The following is a 12,140-nucleotide window of genomic DNA, read 5'->3' on the forward strand; positions in this document are numbered from 1 at the left end:
TCCAGATTTTCCATGGCACACCCACTGGCATTATTAATAGCATAACCTCGGGCAGAACTATCGATTACTGGGGCTTCACGCACCATTTGTTGAGATGTGCGGAACAAAAACATACAAAATGGCCACTACAGTAGTTTGTCTCCAATGAAGGCATGAAACATATGTAGCCTCGGTAACATACAATATTTTGTATAAGAAGTTCGTATCACGTTACAACTTCGTGGTAGAGTACAAACAGAAACTAGCTTTTAAAAAGCATGTTATAATTAATTTTTACAGGTGCCCTCATGCGTAGCAGCACATATTCCACGTTCTTGGAAGTTTTGATGGGCAAACTTTCATTCGACACAGAAAAGGAACAACGAAAAAATTATTGTGTAGATGGATACCTCTCAACATGTTTGCAACAAAAAGTCTCAACACAGAGCATTGTTTTTGTATGGACATAAGAGTACAGTATTTCTTTATTTTACAAAGGAGGCCAGCTGTACAAAAAGGGCCAATGTGAAAGCATCGGGATTTGAGTCGGTTCATTGTTTTTGTATGGACATAAGAGTACAGTATTTCTTTATTTTACAAAGGAGGCCAGCTGTACAAAAAGGGCCAATGTGAAAGCATCGGGATTTGAGTCGGTTCATTGTTGTGTGAAGGGAAGTGGTCTGTACAAAGGGAGTGGAGCGGAAACAGCCTGTTTCACGTCGGCGCTGGACTCGTCGGCCGAGACTCGCCGACTGAGAGGATTCCCTGGGCTGTCAAGATCTTCCCGTGCCGGGTCTTTAGGTGCCTCTTGTACGTGTTGCGCGTCTTGAACCTGAGGCCAAAAGAAATAAATAATTGTGTGTTAGTTCATCATCGGCCTGACTACGACCGCCGCGAAGGAAAAGCCTCTCATGTTTCGCCAATCAACCCTGCCCCGAGCAACATGCGGCCACGTTATTCCCGCAGACTTCCTAATCTCATCAGCCTGCCCAACTTTATACCTCCCCCTCGCGCTTCCCTTCTAACGAAATTCAGTTCGTTATTCTTGACGACCAGAGGTTATCTTGCCTTTGCACTACATGCATTGCCGTTTTCTTAATTTGGACTAAGGTGTTCCTAACACACGTTAGTACCCTGACCCATTCTACTCTCTTTTTGTCACTCAAAGGTTACACCTATCATTTTCTTTTCACGGCTCCCATAAGACCAAACAGAACATTTTCCGTAAGCCTCCAAGTTTCTGCTTCTAGGTAAGTACTGGTAAGATGCAGCTGTTAAATAGTACTTTTCTCTTGAGGGATGCTGGTACACTACCACGCATAATCTGAGAATCGTGCCAAATGAGCTCTACACCATTGTGTTTCGTTGTTCAGCTCCGCGGTTACTACCTGTTCTTTTACTATTTGTCCTCGTACTCATGCTCTCTAGTACAACCTCTAGACCCTTAAACGCTTGGTCTTTCATTCAGCACAAGAAAATAACTGAAATTTCGTGTCAGTATACCCAAGGCCCAAAGCACTTTCTACAGGGCCACCATTGTATGCACTCAAACCTCGATATAACGAACCTGGATATAGCAAAATATCGGTTATATCGAAGTGAATGAAGAATAGTCTTCAATAATCTTTGTTTTAATGACATTCGAGTGTATTATTTTCTTATGAGACCTTTATAGAAACCTCTAAAGTACTTCTAGATAAAGCACACCCACTTTTGGTTGCAATCGGTGCACTGGTAAGGCGTCTCGCCTGTGTGCCGGCGCAGATGCTCTTTGAAGTGGCTCGGGTGCCGGAAGTGGCGGCCGCAGTCCTCGCACTCGAAGCGGCTCTTGTTGTTGTGAATCAGCATGTGGTAGTTGAGGCTGTGTTGCCGCGTGAAGGTCGCCTCGCAGATCTTGCAGTTGAAAGGCTTGATGCCTGTCAGCGAGAAGTAGCCAAAAAAGATGGGACTCGTCAATGCCGAGTGAGCGCCGAAGTTACACCAGCTGCGTATTTCCCCTGAACAGGTGCTTTCACAAATTAGCATCCCTCCACTACAGCGAACCACCTTTACATGTTCGATCGTTTTGAATCATTCCAAATTTTCAATAATTCAAACTTCATTCGAAGCATTATTCCTTCAAATATTCTAATCATTTGAATAGTAGCACAAGCCTACACAACCCTATGTGTGATATATGCATCACTGGAAGAAATGACAGAAAAGACGACAGCCCTTACCGGCATGGCTGCGATAGTGGTACATGAGGGTGGCCTGGGCCGTAAACACCTTGGTCTTGCAGATCTTGCACACCAAGGGGCCCCGCTCGTCGCGCCGCTTGTTCCGCAGGGCCTTGATGTGCTTCAGTGCCACTTTCTGCAATAAAAGAAAAAGCACGAACGCGAGACTGTCAGCAGCCGCAAGAGATGTGGAAGACAATTGGCGACAGGTTGATCATTGGCCGCGCCTGGAACCCCCACCCTTCAAAAAAAGACGAAGTGAGCAGCACGCAGTGGAAGAGCAAATCAGAGTCATAGTGGGGCTGTTGGTCTTTCAGCGAGCCCCGGCTAGTTAAATCTTAGCTATAATTACCAATCTTAATTAGCAAAGTGGAATTATTTAGGTTTTATTGACAAACTACAGTTAATTAGGCTTAATTAGTAAAATCTGGCCATAAGAAACTTAAGCATCTTGGGTGGGCTTGCTTCGATCGCACAACTTCATCCTAATGCGCACTTATTTAGACTTAATTAGGGTCGAAGCAATTGGTATCTTCCTCAACTTGGCTTCACTAGCCGTGTTGAGAATTCCAACTTGGATTGCTTGCTTTCTGTGGCACACACCTGTTCCTGATGCTGCAAACAGGCATAATGAGAAGTTTCACAGACCCACAGCAAAACACCCGCTTACCCTTTCGAGACTGGTCTCGGCGACCTGCACAGCAACTCCTCTCCGGCCTGGCAGTCGGGCACGGCCCTTAGCCGCGGGATGTTGCAACTGCGGCTGTTTGCTCCGCTGCTCCTCCTCTTCCTCGTCGTCATCCTCGTCTTCATCATCATCGTCATCATCTGAAGACGGGAGCATAGGGCTCAGGGTACGCCGTTTCACATAGCCGCCCCCAGGAGTGGTGATCTCGATGATTGACGACGTGTTGGGCAGCAGCGGCACGTACACGTAGGGAAAGGCGGGCGTGGCGATCACGGACTGGCTCGGGATGACAGGGCGCCGCTCGACGCAGTCCCCGCACAGCTCTTCCAGCTCGCTGTCGGAGTCTGCGGGGATTCAAGCAATGCTCATGAGATTACACGCAAGCTGTGACGACAAGTTTTTACCAAAAAGAAAAACAATCTATCAGAACTTATAGATGATAATTATCTTACGCCAGTGTCACACGGGAGCTTCTGATTGTAACTGACGCAATTCCAGATCAGGTGCTGTTACATGGTCACGTTAACATTAAAGGGCCTTTAAACCACCTAAGGTCGAAATTCGGTTCTGGTGGGAAAGTTTTGTGCGAGTGTACAACGAACACAAGGACATGAGAATATCTTGAAGCCGCGCCCTAATAGCGGAGTTAGACTCGTCTGATTATTGAAATGTGGAGATTGCTCCTTTCACTTTTTTCCTTCGCTGCACTCCATCAGTATCCTCTCCGAAAAGTGCTTCGCCCTCTTACTAAGTGCACGAAGGTGCACGTGTGGTCTGTGCGAGGCTGGCGGAAATGCGGAGAAGAGCGTATTCTGAGGGGAAGCGGCGCATGCGAGCAACACGACGGACAGCAAGGAGCACAGACAGCTGCTTGCAGACTAACTGGAAGTCATAGGTTCTAGCTTCACTGATCACAGCATTGTTTGCGCTACCCATCAAAGATTTAACTTCTTGGCATCACATGGAGGCCAGAAAGGCCCGCATAGGAGGAGAGCTTAGCCTACAGAGCGGCCAGACCCCTTCCCTACCCAACTCACCCACTGCAAGCGGGCAGCCGGGCCCCCAGTAGCTGTGGTCCCGCCTGACCACGTGTGCCTCCCAGGTTTCGGTGAGGATGCGCGGTGGCTTGTCCTCCTTGACCGGTGGTGCACTGTGGAGCTTGTTGGCCACGGACGGGGCCTTGACCTTATTGCTGGGCGTCGTCAAGGACTTCACCGCTACCTACAGAAACAAATATTGAAAGTGAGACTTATTAAAGGGAATGCCTTATATGCCACATCAAGTGAGTACCATCGACATTGATGGGACAAGTGATAAAAATATCACATGACATCACACAAGACCAGTACTGAACATTAAATTAGACACTGAAAAGCAATGAGTGGTGAAATGAGAACATTTAAATGTAATTACATATAGTTATATTTAAATTGACAGTAATTTATAGTAATCAGGGATGAACTGAGGCATTCATTAAAATACAACATTTAATTTCAAAATGCACAGTAATACAGCCACATTAGATTATGTCTAGTTTGAAAAGTGACCCTGCTAGTTTACTTTCGTTGCAAGAATGGGAACATCATCTGGAACATATTGAAATTATACATTTTATAGAAGTGCCCGAATACTTAAAAATTTATTAGGAGCTAATCGAAATTGAATGTTGAACTGAACAGCCACTATTGGTGAATCGGGAAGTTTTTGTAATAGTTTACAAACAGCATATCGAGAAACTTTGGTGCACTGCATAAAAATATTCAAAAGCACTTAAAGTCAAAGCGCTGGCTGGGTTTTAATATTAACTGCAGACTGCTATCTAGCCATCTACAATAAGTTGTAAGACCCAGCCGATGCGCACGTGAACTACACTGACCTTGAGCATGGGCCGACCATTTTTGCCTTCCGGCTTCACCAGGGACGACTTGGCTTGGCTTTTCACTCGGGCCAGACTTTTCTTGATGACTGTTTTGGGGGGAGGAGGAGTGTGCGGGGCCGTCGCGGTGCCATTTGTTCGCCGCTCGTTTTTGCTCACTGCCGACAGCTGCTTGGGCTGGGGCCTTTTACGCTTCCGGCCGGTACCCTCGCTTTCTACAACAAAGGGAAAAAAACAATGACGAGATGCGTTTCATGCAACATACATAGTGACGAAACTGGAAATCGAACTAAGTCCAGAGTTTTCCCCGGATATTTTTTAGAGGTGAACATTTCAGAGACACAGGGGCAGAGTGGGAAGATACTATTAGGTTTAGTACCCTTCAAGCTTTGAAGCTTGCGCTTCCTATTTTTTACATGGGAGGGGTCTTTGTCCTGCAGTGGGCGTAGTCAGGCTGATTGCGATGATGACTTTCTACACACACCTGCATTTAGTTTCTGGCTGGAAGCGTCTAATATTTATGAAGCGCACGGAAAACGGAAGCAAGCGCATGCGTGTTCTAGTGCTGGCACTGCAGTCTGTGACCTTTAAGACCACAAGGTCCACACTCCTTGTCACATAACATAGGAGCAGGAGGCGTGGCCAGCTGGAATTGCATATGCACAGTTGCTACTTATAGGTCTTTTTAAATCCATATTTTGAAGGCATCGATCGAAGCGGTGAAGCAGGGCGAAGGGCAGCATTTTACTGGCGCCCAGCGTGGAGTGAACCCTGACACCATTTGAATGCAGCGTGCGTCGAACTCCTAATCTGGCTGATTTAGTTGCATACAACAAATGGCTTGACCCTTTCGGTTCGTTGACGGCCCCTGCCCGACAACGCAACACAGCCACAGCGGTCCGCTGTCGGGCACCGCTAGACAGGTTATTTCGCAGATGATTCAAGCGTGCGTTTTCTAACTACATCTTGTGCCATCTGTAGAAGATTAGGCGGACTTCTACCTGAGGTTTGAGTTTTCTAGCTTCACACAGGAACAGATAGAAGACAGAAAATGGTTTCAAATCGCGAGGGGTTCACCTATAGGAGCACTTTTCACAAAAACTGGAGGGAGCGGTAATTATTCATTTTTTTTATTGCTATCGGCCTAAGCAAATGGTTCAGCTACTTTGGCATTCAAGACCTCTGGTTAGTTACCAGAGATATTGGATTCCACTAATACATCACTTGAATCAAGTGGCCCCAGTTCCCCCCCCTCTATTTTTTTTTTTCTTTCAGATTTCACTTTCTTGCATAGTTCATTTTCACTGCTGTCCAGGGGTTTCAAAGTGATCAACTCACCTTGGAGGCGCCGCTTTCGGGCCTGCAGGGGTTCCGCCATGAACGGCGGCTTGCCCTGTCGTCCAGGTGCTGCACGAGATAAAACATTTCGCGAGGGTCAAGGGACAAGCCGGCTGCTTCAGGGCGAGAGCTTCCAGCACGGAGACCAGCACTGCGCACATGCTGACTTGCAAAAGCTGTTGGTTTTATTTTTTTTTATGCAAGTTCCGTGTGCCAATCAAGAAGACCTTTTTCCAAAGGGGTGACATGGCAGCATTGCTAGTTGGGCGAGTTTGAATGTGTCGTTCGTAATGGTAATGAGTCCGAACACTAGGCAAAACAACAAGTGAGAGGGTTGTGCTACTTAAATACCAATCACCATTACCATTATTTTCAAGTACCATTCTCTTTCTTATGTAGCAGCACGCTGCCTAAGTGACATTCTGGGGGCTTAATCTTCTTGCTCAAAATGAGACTCAATTTGCCAGTGTTATTGGCTTATAATCTACTAAGTGAGAAAAATAGTGTTTGTCTTTTGTGTTAGCATAGAAAGCCACACTTCTTTTTGTCTCAAACAAGATATGATAGATGAGACATTCTACAATCTTGCAGATAGAGCAGGAGGCTCCCTCACCGTTAGCTTCGGCCAGAAGCTCAGCGATGTGAGACAGGAGGTGCGACTTCATCTGGCTGCGGGCCTTGTGCTCATTGCCGAAACTGGAGAAGGTCTCAGCGCACGCGCTGGGCATGAGGTAGCAGCGATAGCTGAAGGTGCGCCGCATCTCGTTGCTCGTAAACTCTGAGAAACTCTCCAGGAGCACTCGGTCCGAGAGGATGCGGATTTGGTCCAACACGAGCGCGTCCGCTTGCTGCGCCGACTTGCGCGCCTAAAATAAAAGGCGCGCTGTTGTGGGTGATGTTGTGCACCAAAAGACTATCCTCTATGACAAGCGAAAAATGATGTTTGTTGTATAGACGACAATAATTACATCACGGTGCATTAAACAGCCACAAAGCAACTCAGATATGTTTTTTTAAAATTTCGAGTAAATACAGACATTGAGTTCGGAGCGGTATCATAACTAGCAGTGCTGCACGTGGCAGCACCACGTGTTGCAGGTGCGCTGTGCCACAAAATAAAATAAATAATAATAAAGATACGCATTTACCCTCTTACGGCATTACAGTATCGTCAGTACTGACTGCGACGTGACCACTCGTGCCTAATAGTGTCAGCAACGAAAAGAGCCTCTTTGTTTGCTTACAGTTATGTGTGTTCGCTACTCGTCCTTCCCGCATAGCGAGGAGGAAGACTCGGCCAGGAGTGCCAGTGGATGTGTAGTACAAGGAAGGAAATAACGAAACGAGCTAGGGCTGCATTTCAGTCATCAAACCTGTGCAACTCCGCTATTGGGGCACCATTTCGCAAAATCCTCATGGTCATGTTCGTTCAAGATTCCCGCACGACTGCAACACCACAACTAAATTTTGTACCACCAAAGCCCTTCAAAGAAGCACTGACTCAAAATTTTGAAGGCAGGATCACTTGTAAGATAGATTAGCATGGACACATACATATCAAAAATAGCAGCTAACACAGCATAGAAGATATGTAAAAACATTTTTAAAGTGTATGCTGCACAACTGAGTGCCTGACAGAGCATCTCACGACATAGCCGTGAACTTGGCCAGTAACCATATACGTCATGAGTTTGTGTTTGCTGCTCTTTGCAGGTGTCTTGGTGCAACCACCACCCTGGCATATGACGTCTATTAGGCTCTCGGTAAACGATATTCTGCAGTCACCATTAAGTTTGCAGACAAGCTACAACTCTGTATTAGCAACGAGAATTTCACCACGTTCAGTCCTGGCCATCCCCACTTTTAACGCTCTGTATTGAACGAAATAGGGGTAAACTCAGTTTCCCGAGCATTTTAGATGTTTGACGCAACATCCACATTATCGCGAAAACTTTGGACTATCAGCACACATTGCATTTATGATGGAGTTTCCTACTAAGACAACATAGTCTAAAATTTGATGCCAGTCATTCAACGCAGTACTGGCAAGAAAATTTTGCAGCTAGTTTTCCTAAAACATACAAAGGCACAGCATCTGCATGTGACAGTAAAACTTATTCGCAATTATTAACGGTAGAAATCACAAGAAATTTTTTCAGGCAAGTTGTTTCCATGCATCAAATATTTGCTCCAAACAAGAAGCAAGAAATTTTCCGAATATATGTCAAAGCTATTAGGATTTGAGTGATACAAGTGAACTTGCATACAAGGCTGTACACACTATTTAGAACAAGGCTGGCATCTTGTAACAGTTCTAAAAACGAATGAACATTTTTTTGAAAGTTGCAGGTGCCTGATCCAGAAGCCGTAAGGATGTAGGCATTCTAGTTGTCTATGCAATGATTTCTCACGGCTATAACGTATGGACAAATGTGAGGTTGAGGAACTTCAGCACTTCTGCCCCGAGGAGACCACTTTGTAATTTGTTTTTTGACTCTATACCACTATTCTCCTCGCCCCCCCTTCTTTATTTTTTAATCGACAATTTCACAATATAAGTAGTCGCGAAAGCGGGTGAAAGCTATTCCGAGTGAACCCGACTGTGTGACGTGAGGCGGCGCTACCTGCTTCCGCCGGCGGCCATACTGGCCCGTTAGAAATTGAATAATTCGTTTTTCATGGCGTACGGCTTGACGCGCTCGCATATCGCGCCCCTGGCTGACGGGACAGAACTACGACTGCCGCTCAGCGAGATGGCGAAACAAAAATAAAAGAGAGGCCACGCACACTTGCGCGACACAGAAGACACAGGCGCGCGCGGCACAGCGTCGGAAAGCGCACGCTCCCACTTTCGTCTGCAAGACCGCGCGCCAGGAGGCACCCACCTTAGGAGCCGAGTCTTTTCCCAGCACAGCGTCGCTTTCCAGCTCCGCCGAGGCCACTTCGGCGAGCATTGTCAAAAGCGGCACAGGGCCGAAGTTCTTTTTAGACTCTTCTTCGGCCATCTCGACGTCTCCGGCGCCGTTGACGGCCTTCCGCGCAGTGCTGGGAATCATAGCGCACACCGCGCCTTGTGTGTGCGTTCTGAAACAATAAAAAAACGTAACTGAGACTTGCGAAAATGTTCGCAGCACGGCCGAAACATGTCACTTTAACATGTCATAAGTTGACAGAAAACAGCGTATCCGCGCACTGACGCCGAGCGCGCAGGCAAGCGACAGCGGCACAATGCATCAGCTGGCGAGTCAGACTGCGCGACGATTGATGCAGACGCGCCATGTCTTCTGCACGAAATTTTAGGCCTAGAAACCGAGAGTCTAGGCCTAAGGCCCGCTTTGGGGGCCCCCCAACTCGAACTTGCGATTAGCGATGAAGCATTCACGATCGCTTATTTTTCCAAGACTTATCAAATGTGGAGCGGCTTGGACCTTTGTGAACGTCGCTTCGGCGACGATCGCCGATGCGCTCGACACGAACGATGAAGCGCTGTGTGCGCCAGAGCAGCGCTAGCTAGCAGTCGACACAGAAAAACAAACTGCGACAGGAACACCGCGCCCGAGTACAGCAAGCATGCACGACTGCAACAAACAGCTGACCCGAGTGCTTCTTTACTCTCATGAGCTAACGGACCGTCATACATCCCGTGCTAGCGCACTTTAGAAACATTTCTGCTAACGGCTACCAATACAAAACGACGCCATCGTCTGTCATGCTCGTCTGCTATGTTCGCGCGCGTCGTCGCAGGTCGAATTTACGCACAGCTTACGCACACCTTTGACAAGCGTTGAAAGCCGCTCACCTTGGCGAAAGCCTCGGTGTTAGCGCAATCGCATATTCGTAACTCAGATAGTAACGACGACGTTATATTGGGTTTAAAACGAACGATTCCACCACACTTGTTTCTTTCCGGCGTGGTGAATTATGGGAAGGCCTTTGACAGCAGACGCTAGGTGGATGCTAGTCACTTGAAATGCTGATACGAAACCAATCAGAAGTCACAACAAGTAAACCAAGAACGTCACTTTAGTAATATTCACAACTGCCATAAAAAATATTTTGCAATTTTTTTGTGAAATTACAATGAAAAAATATATTAGGTTGTTTTATACTTTTTATAGTTGCAGGAACTGTTTCAACGTCTAAATAGTTTGAAACTTTGCCGAAGCGGCGCTGTCGTCTCCTTCTGCCAGTTCTCAAAATAGCCGCGGAGTGACGACACCGTGCAAGGCGGGTTCCAGTGTTGTGTGTGGACTGTGTGTGTTTCTTCATCGGGTTTTCTTGATTAGTGAATGTGCTCCTTCATCTCAAGGTGTTGCCCGTCCCGAAACGCCGAGCTAGCGGACGACCCAGTGAGGGCAAGCATTCCGACGTCGCCCCAGCGGAGGATGGCGATCTGTTGACGATCCCCGGTGATGCGAGTAAGCGTTTACAAGATCGAACTTGGCCCCTCTCGTAGAAGCGCTCATTCAGTTTCCTGCCTATTTAGACACGCAGATAGCCCACCCACACAAACGACGCGAAATGCGTTGTCTCTCTCTCTCTCTTTTTTTTTTTTTTTGCTGCTCCCTACGGCGTCGATCTGTCGCCGAAGGGACGCAAAAAAACAAATAAAAACCCCGCGACGGGCTTTCTTCTGATGTAGCGGTTTAGTCGGGCGCATTATGATCGTGGTTTCGCCTTCGCGACGACGCCTTGCGATTAAGAAAAAAATTCAGTCTGATGAAACGCGCCTATCGCGAGATATCGGCGAACGGAAACCTTGACCCACGTCGGAATTAAAACGGCGCGAATATGTTTCTCTTCGCGTTCCGTTTTGTCCGACTCGCAGTGTGCATGTCTGATATGGCTTGCATCGCTTGCGGAAACGGATATTCTAGGTTCCTTTTTAAGAAGTGTAAGACAGAGAACACAGCGCGCGAATGTCGCTCGTCTTCGTAACGCATCTCGGTGCCGAGTATCCCGTAACCAAAACGCCTCGTGACACGGTCTGCAGAGCTCACAAGCTGCTGCCAGTCAACAACACTTGGTCGCCGATGCGGTCACGATCTGACATTCGCTCGTCACGCGGGTTTCGGAGTTTTTTTTTTGTTTTTTTTTTCTGCGCTGGTCGTAGCTCGACATGTGGTAGGTCGCGGCATGTGTTTTTTCGCGCGTGATGCGAGCTTGATTGTGATTGCGTGTGAGTTAGTTACTTGATCTGTGGTTGGCTAAACGAAACTGCAATAAGCGCACGTGACAAGTGTCACAGAATGATGACATGTCAATCGATAATACATCTCGCGCGGGTGTGCAAACAGTTTTCTAGGGCCATATAGTTAGACTGTATTTTTACCGATGAAAATCGACTATGCTTGCTTTAGGTTTCGCTTGTCAATAATAATATACTGTAGATCTCTATGCGTGCTATAAATATTAAGCACGTTGTTTTGTTTAATGTGTGTTGCCATTTGCATTGTGTTAGCATATCTCGGTGTTGTGTCGCCATATTATGATTACAATTAATCAGTTTCTTGTGGCAAGATCTGCAATGCTTGTGTGATTGTGGCGACTCATGCGTGTTTGCACTATGACAGCTAGTAGTGAGCTCAGTGTGTGCCAAAGTACAATGGTTATCTCACAGCTTTTTTTTTTTAATTTTCAGTGATTTTTGCTGATGTGTTATTGCTTACGCATTCGGTCTTGCAAGTACTTTATTTATCTGAGCTTTAATTTGCAACTGAAAGGAACGACTTACGTTTGAAACATGGCCAGCTGTGACTTGTAAGAAGAAACTTTAGTATCAAATAATGTGATGTCAATAAATAATGTTGTGCTGCGACATTGCGAAAACTGTTAATTGCTCACGGACAGATGTTTCACGGTCACATTTCTTTCATATTCATACGTTGTTGAAAAAGTCTTGTTGCATCGAGACTTCGAGACAATGTCTACGTTGCCAGGGCTGTCGTTTCGAAACCGCATTCACCATCAAAATAAGATATTGGAAAATTTGTAATGCCACACTCTTGCACCATTTTCGATGACGCAAGGTGTAACGTTT

The 12,140-nt window shown here is 46.6% G+C and overlaps 2 protein-coding genes across 6 annotated transcripts in view; one reads left to right on the forward strand and one right to left on the reverse strand.

The window, feature by feature from the left end:
- Positions 1 to 429: 429 nt before the first annotated feature.
- LOC119164299 (uncharacterized) lies at positions 430 to 10,034 on the reverse strand. 2 transcript variants are annotated; one of them, XM_037416459.2, is made up of 10 exons: positions 9,900 to 10,034; positions 8,986 to 9,184; positions 6,714 to 6,966; positions 6,101 to 6,169; positions 4,763 to 4,977; positions 3,924 to 4,107; positions 2,869 to 3,230; positions 2,199 to 2,334; positions 1,691 to 1,895; positions 430 to 811 (listed from the first exon to the last, which is right to left on the reverse strand). In XM_037416459.2, the coding sequence occupies exons 2-10, from the start codon at positions 9,154 to 9,156 to the stop codon at positions 694 to 696; spliced, it is 1,713 nt and encodes a 570-aa protein (XP_037272356.2). In that variant the 5' UTR covers positions 9,157 to 9,184; positions 9,900 to 10,034; the 3' UTR covers positions 430 to 693. The 2 variants fall into 2 exon arrangements, with proteins under 2 accessions (XP_037272356.2, XP_037272357.2); XM_037416460.2 differs by lacking the exons at positions 8,986 to 9,184; positions 9,900 to 10,034 and adding an exon at positions 8,382 to 8,484.
- Positions 10,035 to 10,313: 279 nt separating this feature from the next.
- Positions 10,314 to 12,140, forward strand: part of Ehbp1 (Eps15 homology domain containing protein-binding protein 1) — a 73,770-nt gene continuing 71,943 nt past the window's right edge. For all 4 annotated transcript variants that reach the window (XM_075871347.1, XM_075871349.1, XM_075871348.1 and 1 more), the window contains exon 1: positions 10,314 to 10,518. The gene's annotated coding sequence lies outside the window, so the exon portion shown is untranslated. The remainder of the gene's footprint in view (positions 10,519 to 12,140) is intronic.

The sequence above is a fragment of the Rhipicephalus microplus genome, chromosome 8 (genome assembly GCF_043290135.1).
Source record: "Rhipicephalus microplus isolate Deutch F79 chromosome 8, USDA_Rmic, whole genome shotgun sequence".
In the NCBI taxonomy this organism is placed as follows: domain Eukaryota; kingdom Metazoa; phylum Arthropoda; class Arachnida; order Ixodida; family Ixodidae; genus Rhipicephalus; species Rhipicephalus microplus.

Coding starts and splice junctions, on each gene's coding strand:
- LOC119164299 (XM_037416459.2), bottom strand. CDS start 9,156: ATGATTCCCAGCACTGCGCGGAAGGCCGTCAACGGCGCCGGAGACGTC. Junction 4,108..4,762: donor ATGGTCGGCCCATGCTCAAG/GTCAGTGTAGTT, acceptor TTGTTTCTGTAG/GTAGCGGTGAAGTCCTTGAC. Junction 812..1,690: donor TGCACCGATTGCAACCAAAA/GTGGGTGTGCTT, acceptor TTTTGGCCTCAG/GTTCAAGACGCGCAACACGT.